Source organism: Lycium ferocissimum, chromosome 8 (assembly GCF_029784015.1).
Source record: "Lycium ferocissimum isolate CSIRO_LF1 chromosome 8, AGI_CSIRO_Lferr_CH_V1, whole genome shotgun sequence".
Taxonomy (NCBI): domain Eukaryota; kingdom Viridiplantae; phylum Streptophyta; class Magnoliopsida; order Solanales; family Solanaceae; genus Lycium; species Lycium ferocissimum.
Window position 1 is genome coordinate 11,624,234 of NC_081349.1, and position 23,177 is coordinate 11,647,410.

General features: G+C 35.2%; 1 protein-coding gene across 1 annotated transcript; it reads left to right on the forward strand.

Moving 5' to 3' along the window:
- Window positions 1–4,846: 4,846 nt before the first annotated feature.
- LOC132066617 (small heat shock protein, chloroplastic-like) lies at window positions 4,847–6,284 on the forward strand. Its single transcript, XM_059459889.1, has 3 exons — window positions 4,847–5,195; window positions 5,635–5,739; window positions 5,914–6,284. Exons 1-3 carry the CDS (start codon window positions 4,961–4,963, stop codon window positions 6,267–6,269), a joined length of 696 nt encoding a protein of 231 aa, XP_059315872.1. The 5' UTR covers window positions 4,847–4,960; the 3' UTR covers window positions 6,270–6,284.
- Window positions 6,285–23,177: the final 16,893 nt, after the last annotated feature.

Here is a 23,177-nt window from a genome sequence, read left to right on the forward strand (position 1 = left end):
AAAGCAGTACTAAGGATTTATTTATTTAAAAGTTGAAGATTAGGGTATAACTGTTCCACCGCCGCGGAGGAATTTTGTTTTGTTCAAAGTAAAACTTTGAGAATGGACTTTTTTCCTAAACAATGGAAGCTTCGGTTCATGGAGCAGTTGATACGTGTGGCCGTGTGGGCGTCAGCAGTGAATCACTTTGAATTTGGCGGGGGATTTATTTAATCTTTTGAGATTTACAATTAGTTTAACACACTTTTGAAGAAGAAACTTAATTTAACATAATTACTACTCCCACCGTTCACTTTTACTTGTCCACCTTAAATTTCTCACGCTTATTTAAGAAATAATAAATAGAGTACATAATTTATCAATGTACTCATATTAATTGATGCATATTTTTATTGAATTTGAAAAATGATTTGAAGTAAGTAATTAATACTATGGGTAAACGAGAAAAAATAAATTATCTTCTCTTGATATGCTAAAAGTGATAAGTAAAAATGAAAATCAATTTTTAGAATACTGGACAAGTAAAGGTGAACAGAGGGAATATATTATTTGGTTAAGCATATCCTATCTTAAAACAACTAAATTATGTGTTTGTGGTCCCTTTTTACATAAAAATACGATATATTTGTGATGATTAATTCTCAAAGAAATTAATGTGCACATATCATATAATTGAAGCTTAAAATGTGATCGACAGAATCACAAGAATTAAAATTCGAATTTATCGATATTTTTGAGGAGTGAAAATCATTTACCCTCTTCAACTTTGCTTTAAAAATCAAACTCCCCCTTCAACTATAAATAATAGACGTTCTCCCTCCTTTATCGTATACAATGTCTATCTTCCCCTTGATAATTCCTATTATCCATCTATGTAATATCTTTTAAAATTATACATAATATTTATTTTTCTTAACCTAGGTATTTATATATTTTTATTTAAGTTAACATTTTAAGTAGAATAATCCTTTAATGAATTTGTCACAAGATCTAATGCTATTTTTTAGGGATAAGGCACTATTACCCCCCTGAACTATACCCGAAGTTGCTATGACACACCTTATTTTTTTCTGGGTCCTATTACCCCCTAAACTTATTTAAAATAGAATATTTACCCCCTAAGCGTTGACGTGGCAAGGAAAGTGTGTTTCACTCTCTTTGAGAGAGTGAGAAACATAAAAAACGGGAAAACTTAATTTTTTTCTTAAAAATCTGTATTTTCTTAAAATATGAAAAACTATATTGTTTTTTTAAAAACTATGAAAAAACCGTTTTTTTAGAAAATAAATACTGGAAAAGCGAGTCTTCTTATTAAAAAATTTGGACATTTTTTAAATTTGGAAAACTGATTATTTTTTTCTATATATGAAAATAAATCTAGTTTTCTAAATTTAGTTTTAAAAAGGGGTTTTCCACATTTTAAAAAAATAATTAATTTTTCCAAAATTTTATAAAAATTCAGTTTTTTTTGCATTGTGACAAGAAATTGAAAAATAAATGTGTCCTAAGAAAATGAAATCATGAAAATCAAGATTTTTTAAGACATCTTAAAAAAATAATCAAGTTTTCCATATTTTAAAAAAATTCATGTTTTTAGTGCTGTTTTTTTTTTCAAAAAAAAAAAAAAAAAAAAACGGGTTTTAAAAAAAATCAAATTTTCAATTTTTTTTTTTTAAAACGGGTTTTAATTTATTTTTTGTTAAGAAAATTCAGTTTTTGATTTTTTTTTTTTAAAAATGGGTTTTAATAAAAATCAAATTTTAATTTTTTTTTTTTAAAAAAACGGATTTTAAAAATAATTTTTTAAAAAAGAAAATTCAATTTTTTTAAAAAAAAAATATTGACACGTAAGCTGAAATTTTTTTTAAAAAAAGAAAAGAAACAAATAAATACACATGTGGCAAGGAGAGTGTATGTCACTTTCCCATATGAGAGTGGGCATTAGCGTTTAGGAGGGTAAATATTCTGTTTTAAATAAGTTTTGGGGGGTAATAGGATCCAGAAAAAGGTAAGGTGTGTCGTAGCAATTTCGGGTATAATTTAGGGGGGGGTAATAATGCCTTGTCCCTATTTTTTATGATTGTTATTTTAATATCACATTCATCAAGTATATATATGTATATAGATGGATGTTCAATTCTCTCTTATTCTCTATTGTCTATATAAGCAAGTTCTGGTTAACAATGTTGTTAAAAATGGAATATTTTCTAATAGATGGATGTTCAATTCTCTCTTATTCTCTATTGTGATCTATATAGATAAGCGAGTTTTGGTTAACAACATTGTTAATAATGGAATATTTTCTAGATTATAATTTAAAATCCATTTACAATGTAAATAGATAATCTTTTAGAAATTTGTTATAATATAAATCTCTATTTTTGTTAATTATTTTTGTATTACCTGCATTGAATATGTTTATAGAGTTATTATTACATGTTATTTTTCACTTGCATAAATAGGTATTAGAGTTCTGATTATAATTAATAAAACTATTTTTTTTTAATTCTGATCATTTATTTCATTATAGAACGTCATTAAGTATACTCAATTAGTGTTTCTCATTTTTATGTTTTCGTCTGAAAAATAGTACTACTATCTATTTTTTTCATAGAAAATTTGTAACATAAATTAAAAAATAAAAAAATATCATGATTTTAAAGAAGTAAAATAAAAATTACAAAGGTTGATAATGTCAGGTACAATGGGCATTTTAAAAAGTTAATTAGGATAAAGGGGAGAGAATATTTTTTCATCAAAGTTGGGGGAAGACTTTGATTTTTAAAACAAAGTCTGAGAGGATGAATGATTTTCACCCTATTTTTGAATTTTGAGGGATTAAAAGACAAAACTGCAATAGTAAAATATGTCAATTCCTGATTCTTTTTTAAAATTTCAGATATATGTTTTGAATAATATAAATTTAATATCCACCTCAAGTCCTTAACACTATCCAATTGGGATACCTAAAGGTCAAAATAGCCGGTTGGATAATTCTTCACTGTGATCCTAGGAAACGATACACAAAGATTCTAGAATTCCATCACTCACCGAAGCAGTAAATTTCCAAATGGTTACCTTGATGAATTTATTTATATATTAAAGTTACCTTGCTTATTTTGTGTCAACAAAATAACTTAACTATTCTTTTGTTTTCCAAAATCACACACGCCGGAAAACAAAGAGATAATTAAGCTATTTTTATTGATACAACTAGATAGCAGAGCCCGTGCGGGTATATTTATAATTTTGTTTTTATGCAATTATAAAAAGAATTGATATATTCTACAACATTTCTTGAAAGTCATGTATGTAAAGATAGAAATTTTGGGAGCACTGATTCAATAATTTGTGCCATGATGTTATTTCTTTGTTTTTATTTATATGACTTTATTTAAGAAAAAGGCTAATATACACTTTTTAAACTATGCGTTAATCAAATTTGAATCAGAATTTCAAAACTTATTGAATTTTTAACTACTTCTAATTACGGAAACGTCATTTGAACTACCATTCCCTTAGGCCAAAACGGGAAACTTTTTATACATATGGTGATTATGTATATTGTGTTATATAACATGGGCGGGCATAGATGCGGTATAAGATTTCTATCTTTTTTTTTTTACTTAACCTATCATAAGTATGTACTAATAAATTATTTTGGTTATTATGGTGCTCCGTATATAATTAGAAACTTAAGATATTGGAAAATGCCTTTTGAGAATGTAATACCCATCTTAGTTTCTTTTTAGGATATTAAACGATCTTTAAATAAACATCCGAGTAATTTATTTTATCAGTTGTAACAATATTCAATTAATTTGATTATAGAATTATAGTTGGTGAGGTAAAATATCACTTATGGAATTACAAAATGTAATCAGTTGTAATGGTAACTTTTTAAAAATGAAGCTTGATAATACTATATTTAGAACTACTTTTGAAAAATTAATCCTTACCTGTACTTTCTCTGTCTATTGAATATTAGTACTACAGGAGTACAAAAAAAGATATGGAGATTGGAGGGAGAGGTAAGTAAGAGACTGCCATATTAAAGTTTAATTGGGGCACTTTTTTTGGACAATCTTTCAAAAATGCTGCAAATGCAGCGCGTGGTATAGAAATCCAACTGAATGAATCTACCATTATTGACTTAATGGGAATACTTTGAGAATTACATGAATATTACTTGATTTTTTATTTTTTTTATATTACTTATTTTTTAATATGGGGTCCATATTTTTTTATATTGCTTGATTTTTTAAAATATGGAGTCCACTTTTTTTTAATATTGCTTATTTTTTAATATGAAGTTCATATATTTTTTTTTTTTTTACATGAGTTGGAGGTGGACCTCCAAACTCATGCTTATATGTGGTGACTGACTAGATCCTATATTTTAACTATATAGAAACTCATGTTTCTATATAGTTAAAAAAATAAAGCAAATCACTTTAGTAGATAAATTATCAATTTGTTGAGAAAGTTTTACTCCTAATTGGAGATATTTTCTCTGTACCAAAAAGATTGTTCTTTTTTTTTTTTTTTTAATTTATCCCAAAATATTATTTCTATTCTATATTTGAAACAATTTAACTTTATGAGATAATTTACAGCCACATAAATATCTAAGGCTTATTTTGAATCACACATTTTAAAAGTTTTCCTTTATTTCTTAAATTTTATATCAAATCAAAAGAGAATAATCTTTTTGAGACGGAGGGAGTGACATTTAAAATTTAAACGGAAATTTTAAGATTAATAGCATTGCATGATAGTAATATATGTATGAAATATTTGTTGGGAACCAAAATCTGAATAAACGGAACTTCCAGAGAACTCCAGAAACAAGCCAGATATTAGCTCTCAGTGCACCATCCCATGCTTCCAGAACAATCTCCTTTCCCCTTTATATTATCACATTCCCCCAATTTTATCTGTCTGAAATTACAAAGATAACATGGCTCACTGCTTATCAAGATTTCCAATTTCTCACCCTTTTTCATTTTCAATCAATCGTCACAACCCAAAATATTCCCACTGTAGCTACTCTGTTCCAATTTCTAGCAGAAATGGTAATAACATAGTGAAGGTCATGGCAGTTGATGAAAGACACAATCTTGATCACTTGCAAAGACAGAACAAGCATCAATCTCCTCAACTCAAAAAGAGATCACCCCAAGTGGCCCCTGTTGGTAAGAATCAACACATCCCTTTTGAATATTTTTTTTCTTTTTCTATTTTTTTTTTTTTGTGCATATATAATGCATGGTGTCAAAGTGCTTGATGATGAATTTGGCTAAGGGGTATGGGCTAAACTGGTTAAGGGGAAGTATGCACCAATCATTTTAGTAATCTTGATCTTTGACTTGCTACTAATTATCTCCACTTATCTTTGACTTGCCACTAATTATCTTTGATTTGATCCATCAGTGTACAATTTAATTTTTTTTTTTCCTATATTGGTACTTATTTCATTTATGGGCCACTTTTAAGTTCACATATTTAGTAATCTAGATCTAGGCACTACCAATGCTATAGTTCACATTTTTAATTTGATCCTTTTTTTTCAATTTATTTGATGATCGAGTTGATTCAATAGAGAACTTGAGCCTTCTTGAATATTTGCGGCAGGGTTATGGGATAGGTTCCCAACAGCAAGAACAGTCCAACAAATGATGGAGACAATGGACAGAATCATGGAGGACCCTGTTGCTTTTAATGGAGGTTGGGTTGCAGGTATTGTCGGATTTAGAATTTTAATTTGATGTGTTCGATTTTTAAACTCTTAACACTATTTTTAAAATTGATGGTTTTAGATGTCATATTTATTGATATTTTACTTACTATATAACTATACTCTGTATCAAAAATATTAATTCAGTTGAACTGATTAATTGTGTCCGATTGCAGGGCCATCAACTGAGGAAGTTGGGTACAGAAGGGGAAGGACACCATGGGAGATAAAAGAAAGTAAAGGAGAATACAAAATGAGATTTGACATGCCAGGTATGACTAAAGAAGATGTGAAGGTTTGGGTAGAAGAAACAATGTTGGTTGTGAAAGCTGAGAAAGTGGCCAAGAATAGGAAAGAGGAAGAGGAGGAAGAATGGTCTGCTAAGAGCTATGGAAAATATAGTACAAGAATTGCTTTGCCTGAGAATGTTGACTTTGAGAAAATTAAGGCTGAGGTTAGAGATGGTGTCTTGTATATTACTATACCAAAGGCTAGTTCTAATCCCAAAATTTTTGACATTAATGTTGAATGATAAATTTTGATGTCTGTTTAATGTTGATCCCAAGTTCACTCTCCTATTGTAAAATTGAAATCTCTTTTTAATTTACGTATATAGATTTAGAAAAATTTATTTTTCGGAACTAGTAAGTTTAGAATTTGACCGTTATGTAAAGGCTCATTCTGCTTTTGATTTTCTTTTCGGATTTCTGCCCACTTACAAAATTTAATTATATATTGAAATAATAATTAAATGTTTAAAAAGTTACCTGACCCCCAACTAAGGGTGTCAACCGGTTCCAACCGGAACCGGTTATGGAACCGATTAAGGAACCGGCCGGTTCGTTAAAAACCGAACCGCTTAACCGGTTCCGGTTTAACGGTTCCGGTTTACCGGTTTTAAACTCCAAACCGGAATCGGTCCGGTTTGGAGTGTTTAAAATATGTTTTTTTTTTTGTTTTTTGTATTATATATATATATTATAGTATTTATTTGTATATTGTAGGTATATTTACATATGTTATACAACTTTATAATTAAAGTTTAAATATTTATCGACTATGATATTTTAACAATAGAAGTCAAAGAATACGAATAGTGTTTTTCGTATACATATATATGTATAACTTAATATATATAGTATATATACTTATATACTACATATACTTATATATATGTATAACTTAATATATATACTATATATATGTATAACTTAATATATATACTAAATATATGTATAACTTAATATATATACATATATACTATATATACTTAATATATATACTAAATATGTGGATAACTTAATATATATACTATATATATGTACTATATACTATATATACTTATATATAGGTATAACTTAATATATATACTATACATACATATATACTATATATACTATATATACTTAATATATATACTAAATATATGTATAACTTAATATATATATAGTATATATATTAAGTTATACATATATATGTATAACTTACATATACTTATATATATATATAACTTAATATATATATATTATATACTATATATACTTATATATATGTATAACTTAATATATATACTATATATATGTATAACTTAATATATATACTAAATATATGTATAACTTAATATATATACATATATACTATATATACTATATATACTATATATATACTAAATATGTGTATAACTATATATACTTAATATATATACTAAATATATGTATAACTTAATATATATACTAAATATGTGGATAACTTAATATATATACTATATATACTATATATACTTATATATAGGTATAACTTAATATATATACTATATATACATATATACTATATATACTATATATACTAAATATATGTATAACTTAATATGTATACTATATATATATTAAGTTATACATATATATGTATAACTTACATATACTTATATATATGTATAACTTAATATATATATATATACTTATATACTATATATACTTATATATATGTATAACTTAATATATATACTATATATATGTATAACTTAATATATATACATATATACTATATATACTATATATACTATATATACTTAATATATATACTAAATATGTGTATAACTATATATACTTAATATATATACTAAATATATGTATAACTTAATATATATATATAGTATATATATTAAGTTATACATATATATGTATAACTTACATATACTTATATATATGTATAACTTAATATATATACTATATATACATATATACTATATATACTTAATATATATACTAAATATATGTATAACTTAATATATATACTATATATACTTACTTATATACTATATATACTTATATATAGTATATACTATATATACTTATATATGTTTAAGTATACTATATAACTTAATATACTTATAAGTATATTCTTAGTATATTTTAGGTATATTCCTAACTTAATAAAAGTAAAAATATGAACACAAGTAAATAGAAGTAAGCTCAATGAGCCATATTTTTATTCATTCTTGGATAACATTTATTTGCAAGTTGTATTTTTTTTTAACTTGCAAATAATACATGAGTTGTACAAAAATAGTAGAATAATAAAATCACCAATTTTGAACCATTTCGTTAATTTCCCCCACATCATATTCGGTCGTGGAAATATCTTCAAAGTCTTCCATTTGGTCCGGTCCACTAGCTATCAAATCTTCAATTTCTTCCTCTTCGCCTTCCTCCGCTTCGAGTTTTGGTTGCGTCGCTCCGATCTAATCCAATCTCGAATGCACACTAGTACTTGCAAGCTAAAATCGGATAATGAATGTCTATGGTCTCCAATTTCTTGTCTTCCTTGAAAATGCGCTCTCCGAAGCCACGGTTGATACTTGAACCGTAAGGATATCTCGAGCCATTCTTGAAAGTACTTAGGATAGCTTGCCTTGTACTTCTTCCACCATGCTAAGACGTCCACCTCATCCAAGTTGGTTGATATCTACATTTGGGTGCATCAAATAAAAATTATATTCATCAAAGTTTGCGATAGAAGAAGAAGTTGGTGTGAATGTAAAACTTTTAAACCGACAAGCCTTTTGCTACTTTGAGAAATAGTAGGGCGTGGAGCAACGGGTGCTGCACGTTCTTCCAAACTAGAATAATGAGTAAAAACTTTTCTAAACTCATCATAAGCTACCATTTTAGCTATTTCTACGCGTTCTTTTTTCTTGTCATACTTAAAATTTCTACTTGGTTCGTGGGTCTATCGTCATTTGAATCCCCCCACATTTGAACCCGTTTGCTCTCCCCAAGCATCCATATGTTTGGTTCTCATATGAGAATTTAGTGTACCCGTTCCACCATCCTTACAGCTTCCTTGCTTAAAACTAAATACTTGTCCACATATGTTACATGTAGCCGATTGGCTTTCCTATTCTTAGTCATAAATTTCCAAATTTTAGGCATTTGTTGGCTTACGAGTTCTAGGCGGTTTGTCTTGTGTATGTGATTGTGCGGGACATGTATCTCCTATGGGATTTTCAGGGGGTTGTGTTTCATCATCATCATTTAAGTCTTCATTAAAAGTGTCGGTAAAATGTTGTTGCATTGCCTCATGACCTAAAAGTGGATTATTTCCACCAACATCAATACCTACATTAGGTGTTTCTTCCACAAATGTTTCCTCATTAAGCGCACCTCTAACAATACGACTACTACTACCGCACCACGTCTTAATCTCTTTGACATTATTAAATAGAATTAATTTAAATCACAATCAAATAAATCACAAGAAAATAAATTACAACAAATTAAATTGCGTAAATTAAATTGCGTAAATTAAATTGCGAAAAATAAAGATAGAGTTGGAACGAAGGTACCAAATTGCCGGATTAATTTCCAGCAAAGTCAAGGCGGCTAGAATTGCAAATCCACCAAAGCTACTTCGGATTGTTGCAAAATCACCAACTCCACCAACAATATTATAATTGCAAAATTAATAATTGAAAGTTGAAACTATAATAAGACTTTGTGGCTAGTTATTGCAAAATAATTATAATTGAGAGATTGAGATTTGAGAGAAAGATGAAGAAGAGTGAATTGGTGTGAATTAAAATGAAAATGAAGAAGGGTTTATATAGGGGTGGGGGATGGGTTAAAGTGTTAAAAAAAAAAAAAATTTGGGGGCCAAAAATTAACAAAATGGCCGTTTGGCAACGGCCATTTTTGTGCAAATGGACCGTTGCCAACGGTCCATTAACGAGCTGTCCCACGGCTATTTTTTTTTTTTTTTAATTTTCACCGGTTAATGCCGGTTTAACCGGTCGGTTCGGTTTCTACGGTTTAACGGATTCCGGTTCCTAAAATATTGGAACCGGACCGGTATACAATTAAACGGTTAATCCGGAACCGGTTAACAGTTCTACGGTTCGGTTCCGGTTCCGGTTTAACGATCCGATTCTGGATTAAGCAGTTCATTAGCCGACAGGTTGACACCCTTACCCCCAACTAGCCCGATTCACATAAGTTCGGGAAACTCATAACTAGGTTAGGTGGTAAGTTCAGATGCCCCATTCCCATCATCTGTAATATTTTGAGAAATTGGACACTGAATATTTCTAGAATTTTCTGTGTATTCATTCTCAAAGAAAGAGCACCTATATATACAAGTGTACTATTTATGAAATAAAAGAATAAAATTTATTCCTATACATTTTGTCTCAATTCTATTGGCTGCTGTTCCTGTGTATTTTGTTTTGTCTCAAGTGTAACTAACTTATTCTTTTACAATGTAAATGATAATGACATGTTCTTGTTGATCAAGATTTGTTCATCTGATGGCCATCTTTGATATTCTTGGTATTTATTGTCTACAACCGTGTATACTCTTTCAGCATTGGATCAGATTTAACAGGCTCAGATTCATCAGGCCCAAAACATTCTTTATTCAGCATTTGGTCCATTGTTTCATTTAACCGATTTGGCTCATATTCGATGTTGACTTCTTCCTTCTTTCTTCAATCATCTCTTTCTCTTTCAATCCTTCATTGAAACTCAACTCTGAATCATCTTCTTCCTTTTTCATCGAAGAAGATGATGATGATGATGCATGTAATCCTACACCCCCCTTCAAATTGGAGGGGATAGAAGTGACCCCCAATTTGCAAAGAAGGTGATGGTGAGAGGGACCAGACAACGATTTTGTGAAAATGTCGGCTAATTGATCTTTGGATGGAACAAAAGAAAGGGAGATCAAGCCAGCCAAGTATTGTTGCCTGACAAAATGGCAATCAAGCTCAACATGCTTGGTCCGTTCATGGAAGACGGGGTTTCGTGCAATGTCGATGGCTGCTTTGCTATCCGAGTGAACTGGAATCGGAATAGGTGGGGGAATCGACAGATCTGAGAGTAGCCGGGTTAACCAAGTGAGTTCTGCAACCAATCTCCTCATCGACCGGTATTCCGCTTCGGCGGAGGAAAGTGAGACTGAATCTTGTTTCTTGGATTTCCAAGAGATGGGAGATCCACCCAAGCTAACAAAGAACCCACTTACAGAGCGCCGCGTGTCTCGACAAGTAGCCCAATCCGCGTCGCAAAATGCAGACAAGGAAAAGGTCGGAGAAGCATTGAGGAAGATACCTTGTGAAGGAAACTTTTTCAGGTACCTTATAACTCTTAAACCAGCATTGAAATGATCCACACTAGGCTGCTGCATAAATTGACTCAAATTTAATACAGCAAATGACAAATCAGGCCTAGTGTTGGTCAAATAGTTTAATTTTCCGACCAGATGTCTATAGATTGTAGGATCTGATAATGGTTCCCCTGAATCTGCAGATAATTTGACTGATGGATCCATTGGTGAAGAAACTGATCCCAAATGAGAGACATCAAACTCTTCTAGAAGTTCCAAGGTATATTTCTTTTGACTGATTATCATTCCTTGATCTTCTCTTAGAATTTCCATGCCTAGAAAATAATGAATTGCCCCAAGATCCTTAATTTTGAACTTTGAGTTAAGAAAGACCTTGAGAGTACCAATTTCTGTATGATCATTTCCTGTAATAAGAATGTCATCCACATAGACTGCCACTATAGAGATCAGTGAACCTGTATGCTTAAAGAATAAGGAATAATCATTTAAAGATGCTGAATATCCTTTAAAACTCAATGCCCCTGCAAGCTTGGCATACCATTGCCTAGAGGCCTGCTTTAATCCATATAGGGATTTCTTGAGTTTGCACACTAAATTAGACTTAGGAGGAATCAGACCAGTAGGGAATTTCATGTACACTTCTTCTTGCAAATCACCTTGCAAGAATGCATTGTTAACATCAAACTGTAAGACTTCCCACCCTTTCTTGACTGCAATGGTCAACAAACACCTGATAGTGGTCATCTTCACCACTGGGGAAAAGGTTTCATTGAAATCAACCCCTTCCTTTTGAATATCTCCTCTAATGACTAATCTTGCTTTTAGTCTTTCAATGGTTCCATCTGCATGTTGCTTCACCTTGTAAACCCATTTACAAGGAAGTGCACTTCTTCCTTCTGGAAGAGGAACCACATCCCAAGTGTGATTCACTTGTAATGCTTCTATTTCATCCTCCATAGCTTTTATCCAACCTGGATGCTTACAAGCTTGAGAAAACCCCTTAGGCTCTGTGATGTTTGAAGTAGCATGAATAATGGTTTGGTTAGGCTTGGATAGGGCATGGAAAGAAAGGGTGGTAGGATTGGTTGGGTTAGCAAAGCAGGATTCTGTCACATCACTGAGGAAGATGTTACTACAAAAGTAATCATGGAGGTGTGCAGGAAGCACTCCTTTATTAGCCCTTTCAGATTTCCTTGTAGGTTCTTGGTGTGTTATAATGTTGGGTGAGGAAGGAAGAGGTGGTGAGGATGAATATGTAGTGGCAGGACTGGATGGAGTCTCAGTAGGTGGAAAGTGGGTAAGAGGAGATGATGGAGTAGATATGTCACTAGAGTTGATAGATGGAGATGGTGAGGTGTTGGGAGTGGAAATAGAAGTACTGGGTTGAGATTCATTGAGTGGAATTTGGGTAGGATCATCTGAGGAAAAGGGATATTCTGAGAAAATTGGGATCTGATGCTGTTTTGAAGCAAAGGGGAAATGTGTTTCATGAAATCTCACATCCTTAGATATCACTATCCTCTTGGTTTGCAAATCTAAGACTTTGTATCCCTTTTGATGTAGAGGATATCCCAGTAAGACACAGGCCCTAGCCCTTTCATCAAATTTGCTTCTTCCTTGTAAAAGAGTAGAAACATAACACAAACAACCAAAACTTTTCAAGTGTCTATAGTCAGGTTCTCTATGGAAAAGCAGTTCATAAGGAGTTTTTCCTTGGAGAACCTTAGATGGTATCCTGTTTATGATATAAGTTGCTGTCAATATGCACTCACCCCAGTAAGAAATGGGAATGTTGGAATGAAACATTAGACCTCTTGCAATTTCCAAGAGATGTCTATGTTTTCTTTCAACAATCCCATTTTGTTGGGGTGTTCCAACACAAGAAAGCTGATGAATGATACCCTGAGAATCAAGGAATGCTGCTTCTTGTGTGCCCTTCCCCAATTCTAAAGCATTATCAGACCTTATCTGCTTGACTTTTACATTAAATTGTCTCTCAACCATGACAAGAAAACTTTTAAGTACTGGAAATGCATTACATTTAGTACTTAATAGAAAAGTCCAGGTGCCTCTAGTATAATCATCCACTATTGTTAGAAAGTATCTGTAACCATTATATGTGCTAGACTTGTAAGGACCCCATGTATCTATATGTATGAGTTCAAACATCCCTTTAGTCTTAATGGTACTGAGTGGAAAGGGTAGTTTAGTCTGTTTTGCTTTAGGACAAACATCACAAACAAGATCAGGAATAGAGTCACAATGAAGGAAATTTAAATGTTTCATTGCTGAAAAGGGGAGATGCCCCAACCTTACATGCCAAAGTTTTATATCAGACAAAGCTTTAACATTTGTAGAAATAGGAATAGAAACAGACTTAGAACTAGAATTTCTTGCTGTTGAAATAGAGAATGCATTGACTGAACTCCTAGACTTAGTGATAGTAGATTGCAGTAGATAGAGTCCTCTCCTAGCTTCACCAAAAACTTGTGGACTCTTCATTAAATGGTCCTGCATTAGACATCCAGCAGATGTAAACTTAAGGTCACAGTTGAGTTGAACACATAACTTATGCACAGATAATAAGTTATATTTAAAATTTGGTACATGGAGGACATTAGTCAAAATAAGGTTTGGCAGAATAGGTACACACCCTGTGTGAGTCACATTTACCTTGAAAGAGTTAGGTAAGCTTATGTTTAGAGGCACAGGGAGTGGAATGAGAAATATGAAAGAATCAGGATTAAAGCACATGTGATCTGTAGCCCCTGAATCAATAATCCAAGTACTGGTTTCTAATTTACCTAAAACCTGATCAGAGTATTTTAGAATAGTACCAGCTATAGCATTAGCATTAATGCTTGTTTTTCCTGATTTTGCATGTTTGTATAAGGTCATCATCTCTGAGATTTGTTCCTTGCTGAATTGCTGTAAAAGATTGTTGTTGATCTCAGAGTTATCAGCAGTTGTGTATTCCCCCTCTTCATACATTACTGCTGCATTGCCTTTAGCTTCTCCTTTAGTGAACTCAAAATCATGCGGAATCCATGCAACCTATAACAATCATCTATTGTGTGTCCTGTCTTTCCACAATGAGTACAACTTACATTGGGATTGTATTTCTTCTTCAGAGGTTTAACAAACCTCTGAAAAGAATTGTGAAATTTAGGTCCTGGATTTCCTGTTTTGACTGGTTGATTTTTGTATTTCTGTGGTCCCTTTCCCTGTGCTGCTAACATGAAAGCCCTGAATTCAGACATTAGTTGATCATTGGTTTGGTTTCCTTGTATGGTACTCTGTCCAGTAGCCATAAAGGATGCAGAATCTGAGGAAATCTGGGCATTTGCATATATCTCTCTTTGATTCTCATCTTGTAGAAGAAGAGAATATGCAGTGTCCATACTAGGTAGTGGGTTCATCATAATAATGTTTCCTCTAGCTTGTGTATAAACATCATTCAAACCCATTAAAAACTGGATTAACCTCTGATCCTCTAGTGACTTTGTTAACCTTTCCTTTCCTTCACACACACATACACATGAGCAGCAGGTAATGACATTAATAGCATCTAGTTCATCCCAAAGTCTTTTGAGTTTAGTGAAGTATCCTGCAATGTCATTATTACCTTGCACTAAACCTGTTAACTCCTTTTGTAAGTGATATAGTTTGGCACCATTGGACTTACCAAACCTTTGTTCTAGACTCTCCCAAAGTTCCTTAGCTGTTTTGGAGCTCATTACACTGTCAGCAATATTTTTTGTAAGTGCATTTGTAATCCAGCATATCGCCATATCATTGACACAACTCCATTGTTCATAATCTGTGGACTTGGGATCTGGAGCTTTACAGGCCCCATTGATGAAACCAAGTTTCCTTTTGGCTGATAAGGATAGGAGAATGGATCTCCTCCAGCCTGGGTACCCCCTTCCATCAAATATAGTATTGACTAGGGACATACCAGGTGAGTCTGAATTGCTAAGGTGATAAAGGTGATTGTTTTCATATGTGATTGCCTTCTCAACACTGGCTGATTCCATATTTGTTGTTTCAGGCATATTGATTTGATGAAGATGATGATTTGGATCGGCCCGAACTTCAAATGCTCGATACCATCTAATATTTTGAGAAATTGGACACTGAATATTTTCGAATTTTTACGTATTCATTCTCGGAAGAAAGAGCACCTATATATACAAGTGTACTATTTATGAAATAAAAGAATAAAACTTATTCCTTTACATTTTGTCTCAATTAATTGTTCTTGTCCCTGTACATTTTGTCTCAAGTGTAACTAACTTATTCCTTTACAATGTAAATGATAATGACATGTTCTTGTTGATCAAGTTTTGTTCATCTGATGGCCATCTTTGATATTCTTGGTATTCATTGTATACAACCGTGTATACTCTTTCAGTATTGGACCAAATCCAATAGGCCCAAATTCATCAGGCCCAAAACATTCTTTATTCAGCATTTGGCCCATTGTTTCATTTAACCGAATTGGCTCATATCCGATGTTGACTTCTTCCTTCTTCCTTCAATCATCTCTTTCTCTTTAACTCAACTCTGAATCATCTTCTTCCTTTTTCATCGAAGAAGATGATGATGATGATGCATGTAATCCTACATCATCAAACCGGCCCTAACCTGAACCCTGAATCAACACGGAATCGCTTAGAGCTGCTCACTCTTATTCAAACTAAATCATCCTATTTTGTAAATAGGGAAAATGTCTAAAAATACTCCTAACGTATGAAAAATGATTTATAAATATATTTTTTTTCACCTTTTGATCTAAAAGTATCTTTTTTTTTTCTTTTTCTTTTTTTTTTTGTGGCTAAATGATTGGGTGGTCTTAAATTTAAATCTAATTTGGCTCTTTAAAATAGTCAACGTCTTAAATTTAAATCTAATTTGGCTCTTTAAAATAGTCATGTGACCTATTATGATTTGTTATTTTTTAATTCAGAATTAAGTTAAAATTCACTCATTTTTAAACTCTCTTGTCATTTTTTAATTCAGAATTAAGTTAAAACTCACTCATTTTTAAACCCGATCATCTCCTAATAATCCTGACGCGTTTCCTTTAACTCTTAAACCCCCCGATACTTACCTATTAGGTAAATTGATCAATTAGCAAATCCTTAAATTTCTAGTATACCATACAGCATGATCATGCTCCATAGTAATCTAAAGATTATACGTGTCTAACAATGATCTTAAAGGATTATGGTCACGATATACAGACAGAGGATGGATGATAACCTATCATTTTCGACATGGAACATAGGTATATGCATAAGAAATCACTAAAGTTTCTATAAACGGATTGATGCCTAAAATATTCTCGAATTTTTGGTGCAAAAATACCCATCCACCTTTGAAAATACCCCCGTCATTCCCTTTGATCCCCCAAATGAGGTCCATAGAATATACCTTTATTTCCTAACGTGTTGATCCAATTTTGTCCATCCTTTCGTCCAATTTATTTAAGCTTCTATTTTATTAGAATATTAATTATATTTTTTTATCACAACCTATAGTTAAATTTCTTGATGATCTCTATTACTATTATTATTATATATATATTATTATTAGTACTACCTTTTTAGTTTTACTAGAAAAAAATCACTATAATGTGTATATATATATATATATTTATTTAAACATATTTTTTGTATTAACGTATATATGTATATATATATATATATATATATATATTTTTGTCCCTCTATGTTATTATCATTATTGAGTCTATTTGATACTATATTCCCAAATAAACCAAATAAAAATTTTCACCCGTTTTCTAAAGTTTCTACCCGACCCACGTAATCCTTTCATCGGAGTTACCCCCAAAAACAAAATATCCATAACTCGAGTTTCGAAAATTCCTAAGACCCCGTCATCTCTAAATTTCACTTAAAATCAAACATTCCCGATTCTCGTCGAAATTCCACGGCTACAAATCCTAGTGCCGTTTATATTCCCTTAAGTTTGATTTTCTCTTCTCTTCTTTTTTCAGTACTTTCTTTCCTTAATTCATTCACCTTAATTTCTTACTAGTAATCATAAAAATCATAGCTTAATATCCGCCTTAATTGCGAAATCGGAAACTTTATCTAATATGCCAAGAACAAAATGACAAAAGTTTGGACCCGAATCTATTTGAAAAATACGTCCAAGTTCAAGATTATTATTATTATTATTAATAATAATGATGATAATAATAATAATAATAATAGTAGTAGTAGTAGTAGTAGTAGTAGTAGTAGTAATAATAGTAATAATAAAAGTAATAATAGTAATAGAGATTATCAAGAAATTTGACTACAAGTTGTGATAAAAAAAATATAATTAATAATCTAATAAAATAGACAACGATGTAAATTGGACGAAAGGATGGACAAAATTGGAGGGTGTCAACATTGGTACAAAAATAACGGTAACCCCATAGGTGGATGGCGCTCAAAGGTGGATGACGATATTTGGAGGCTCGAGGTAGATGGAGGGTATTTTTGCACCAATTCCAACCGAGGTATTTTAGGCCGCCTCCATTCTATAAATATTGATGTTTAACCCGAATTTCGGTAACAATTGAATTTATAAGTGAGGTATAGAATATGTGGATGATTTTTAATCTATTATTCGATTGATATGAAATTGATATGATCCGTTTGTAATAATATATATAGAGAACTTGACTTGGGGAAATATAACTAATGTTATAGATCTCGAAAAGCCAACCCGTAGGGAAATGCCCTTGAGTTACATACAATATAAAACCCGAGACAAAATCCTAAAAGGATCACCGTTTGACACACATGCGGTTACTCTTTTCTCGGACATCAGACTAACGACCATGAGAACTTGACTTGGAAATCCTAACGGCCGGGTTTGAGCCTAAGCAGACTTCTCTTTTCTCGGATCGGCCACGTTCGATCAAGAGACCGTCGTATCATACTCGTGCTCGTTTGATCCTACCATGGCCCCCGGTCTCACGGGTCTTGCATATATCGATTTTCACCGTATACGCATAGTCCCCACTTTCCGTATGTAGTTTTACCGGAGTAATGGAAAGTGGATGAGTCGCAAAATCGGTGGTTTCATAAACCCGTTCTTATCTTTTGAATTTGGCGGGAAGCAAGATTGTGTCACGTCCCTCGACATCGGCTCACGTGTCTAGTCCGAATGGTGAGCCTCGGGAATCGGCCGCCGTAACGCACGTCGCCTCGTATCACGTCTCATTAATTGTGGGACACGTGGCGCCACCCGATTGGCCGCCTTATCGCCTTACTGTTCCCATGCCTATATAAGGCCCTTAACCCTTTCACTTTGCCATTTTCATTCCTTCAACATTCTCACTTCGTCATTTCATTTTTCTGCTCGTCTGGTTGTTTCTACACTTCTTTTGTTTGATCATTTGATCATTTAGAAATCAACTTGTCAACTTCATCTGCCATTTTGATCGAAAGTGCACCTTTGCAACCTTTTTTCATTCGTCACTTTGCATCCACTACCTCTTTCATCCTTGTTACATTCCCTCCATTGTTTTCTTTTCTGCATTTTGACTCTCCATCTCGTTCAAATCTTCTCTTTCACGTTCTCCAAATGTCTGTCAACACCGAAACTACTTCCTAGGATGTTCCCTCGGTTTCTTCTCAGGGAGCAGAGCCAACCTCACGACCCAAGGGAAAAACCTTCGTTGAACCTACCGCTTTGGACATAGTGCCGTCCAAACCCAACTACAACAAAGAATTTGAATTCAAGAAGCCATCCTCGGTCGCGGATAGGGGTTTCGACGTAAGGCGATATCCTTCGTCTATTACAGAGGATAAACTTGACTAGGTCCGGGCCGACTGCGGATGGGATAACCGTCCGGTGCAGGTGTTCGCCCCCGGGCTCGACGAGTCTATCACCGATCACAGGGAAGGTTTCTTGTATGTTTACACCTATCCATTTATGCTCAAACTCGACCCTGCAATTGACCTAGTTATCTTGGAGATGTGCCGGACATACGATGTGACCTTGGCCCAAATTAGTCCAATTATCTGGAGGACCGTGGCCTGCCTCCGATTATTGGCCAACAATATCAAGAGGGAATTCACGATGGCGCATTTCATCCGGCTATATTCCTCGAGGCTCTTCCTAGGGGGCGTGATAAAGCTCGCCAAGCGAGGTTGGAACCCGATCGTTTTCAAAATGGACGAAGACAGAGACCGAGGGTGGTTAGAACGCTTTGTCCGGGTACGGATCGCGGACGTTATTTCGACTGAGTACATGCCTTTTTCGGAGAGGTGGAACGATAAGCGTAAGTTTCTCAGTTCTCCCTTCGATAATTATTCTTCCTCCGTGCTTTACCGACACTTGCTCCCTTGTATCCACGTGATTTTGATTTATTTTTTTATCATCAGCCGTGGCATGGATACCTCTGGCCGTCCGGAACATGACCGAATGGGTTGGAGCAATCATCGGTCAACATATTCATGAAAAACGGACATGGGGGGACTGTCCCGGTCGACGGCCGAGCTGTTAAACCACGGTAATCCTCTCCTTGATTCGGTATATATTGCATCCTCTCCTTTTTTCCTTTTCCTTTTATAACCCCTTCGGTCGTCGAGTTTACCCGAGGCTCGGTGGAGCCGAGATCGGAACAGCCAGCTTAGCGGGCCTGCCTTACCGGCATTCTGAGTTCGATACTGACGGGGGTCATCTCGGCTCATTCTTCTGCCGCCCGTAAAGAGACGGAGAAAGCCCTCGGACAAAGGGCAGAAACTAAAGAAAAGGGCAAGGAGGGTTGTTCGGACTCTGAGGGATGAATCTGAGCCCGACATTCTTATTCGAAGGGTCGGCAAGGGCCGCTGCGTCGCCTCTGTTCTGGGGAGGAAGCCAGCATTCCTCCCTTTCCTACTGATGAGGAAGGACCTTCCGCCTTGTCTCTGCACACAGGTGGGGAAGAAGTTCTTTACCCAACTCCTCTAAGGTCAGTTGAATACGTTGACATTTCAGGTGAAGCTTCATCCGAAGAGACTCCCCTCTGAAAGGCCTAGAAGATCGGGGCTAACCGCTGAAGCCGAACAAAGAGCCCGAGTCGGCCCCATCACCGGGCTCCAATGAAACCGACCCACCTTGCCGGTGGTGAACAAGCTACCACGTATCCGAGGCACGCACTCCTCCTACCGAGGCCACCGGAGGCTGTTCCCGGGCTTCTCTAATCACCGCTTCGGGGTCGATAACCTCGATGACATGTTCTCGGATACTCCTCCCCAGCCGGCGAAGGCTGCCGGGTTTTAGGGACATCTCCGATTCCTCGAGCCACGAGGGCGGCTAATCGGGCCCTTGAAACGGGTTCAAGGACGGTCGCCCAGTACGTATCTTTTTTCGGCCCCTAGTGTGGAATCGAGGAGGATAAGGTCGGCCGTGGTCACGGTCTGGGATTGCGGCTTTTTGTCCCGTCCCCGTGGAGTAGCAAGCCCTCGAGGGCCTCTCGGTCGGACTCGGATAAGAGAAAAATGGCCGAGTCCCACGGCGATTGCCTCATCAATGAGCGGCACGCGACGCGACAGCAACCGCGTAAGCTTACGATCCAATCTTTCCATAATTCAATGTGACCCTCAGCTCTAGCTTTATCTAAGTTCACCTTTATTTATTTCTTCTGCAGAGTGTTGTGCTCGTCAATGAGGCCTTTATCAGGTACTCGGCCACGAGGTTGACGACCCAAAGGGCCGACCGGATGCCCAGGGTCGTGAAACGGAGAAGTTCCAGCACCTTCTGCAAGAAAAGAAAGATCAGTTGAGCCGGGCCGCTGCCCTTTCCAACCTTCAACTCGAGCTCGAAGCGGCGAAAGCCGAAAACCTTCATTTGAAGGCCGAGTTGGCCGGAATGGTTGAAAAGAACCGGCTCCTGGAAGCGGATAAGGCCGACCTTAGCCAGGACAATACCTGTTTTTCATCGAGGCTTCAGTAACTCGAGGCCACTATCACTCAACTTCAAGGTGAACTTGATTCGGTCAAGGCCGATGCCGTGAGGCTGGCAGAGAGGCATCGGCTGCTTGAATCCGAGAATGCTGAGGATAAGGAGAAGTTGAGGGTAATTGAACAGAAAGTCGAGGATCGAGCTCGGATTTATGACGAGCTCAAAAGTAAATTCGAGGAGGCAGCCAAGGCCAATGACATTCTTAAGGCCGAGCTTGAGTCGGCTATTTAAGTTCAAAGAATTCTCGACGAAGAGGGATCAGAATTGGCGGCTAAATTGGCCAAAAGTGAGGCCGACAGAAGAAATCTCTTGGGATGTGGAGGTCGCTTTGCGGCTCGCGACCACGATTGGGTCGAATATGAACGGTGGAAATCCCGGAGGGTTACCCGGAACGAGCTCAACAAGGATTAGGGGACCTCCGGCTCTCGATACCGAGGCCCCGAAACAATCGAGAGGAGGCTAAGCCCTTGACTCGGAGTGCGGGATTCGAGCGAACGGTTTTCGAGAACACCGGCTCCCGGTTGTGACAGATCGGGAGACCGGCATTAGCCTTTATTTTGTTTTTGCCTTTTGACTTGTGAAAAGTTCAAATGTAAAAACTCTTCGTATATGAAATGAGCATTTCTCCTTTGACTCTCTTCATCATTTTATCCGAATACTTGTTATGATATTTGCCTTTATCACTTATCCCGTTTAGAAATAGTCAAATGTTGATTTGTGCCTAAGTGTTGGCTTTTCTCTTCGTTCGGTACATTTTGGTCGGAGGATTTGATTGAGTGATTTGCCCGCGAGACTTATTTATGCTTTGTGAATTCAGACGTCTCCGAATCACGTTAGGCATTTTAGGGCCGATATTTTCCGTCCACTTGCTTATCATAGATTAGGTTCGGACACCTGAATCCCTGCCTTGTCAAATTTTGATATGGCAGTCCCCATTCGAGGGTGTTAAAAGATTTTGGCTTGGTTCAACGCGACTTTGTTGCCTTTGTCGAATTTCGATGGTAGTCCTCGGTATGGGGTATTTTGATAAAATGATGCCGAATTCCGACAGTAGTCCCCGGTGTAGGGTATCTTAATGAGGAGACACGTCCGAGATGAATTTTTCATAATTTTCTTTATATTGCAAGTATTTACACGTACATAACATGAAGACTTTATCCGTTTCCTTCTGCTTTTGCCGTAGCAAATGCTAAGTGGACACGATTCGTTCTGATTGTTTGGTCCTTACATCGAAACCTAACACAGAAGGTTCGGGATTAGACAAAGATGGGAAATATAAAATTTCGAGGACTTCTCCGGGGGTAATAACGACGTTAAATGCGCTTTGTTGAGGGGCCGAACTCATTTTAACTTTCGGGGTAAGCCTTGATGTGGGTATGATAGTCCCCAAAGTGTTTATCGAAATTTGCACGATCGGGTAAGCACTATCAAGTCCCCACTCGAGGGGTATACCCCGAGGTCCCGGATACTTTGGCTCGTTTTCATCAAGTAACATGTTGTACTTGTTGCCTCATTAAAAACCTTGTCGGAAAATCCACTTCGGGACAAAATCGTACTAAGGAATAGAGTGCAACACATGTTTTCAGACCTAACTTAGTCCGGAACTCGACTTTCTGCAAAAAAGAAAACGGATAAACAATAAAAATGATCACAAGGGTTGGCATCCATACATTAGCAGTAGAATCTCTTCAAATGAGCCACATTCCGGTTATTGCGCAACCATTGTCCATCCATAGATTCCAGCTGGTGCGACCCTTTGCCCGTTTTTCATGTTATCTTGTACGACCCTTCCCAGTTCGAACCCAACTTTCCGTCGTTGGGATGCTTGGTGTTCAAAGTAACTTTCCGA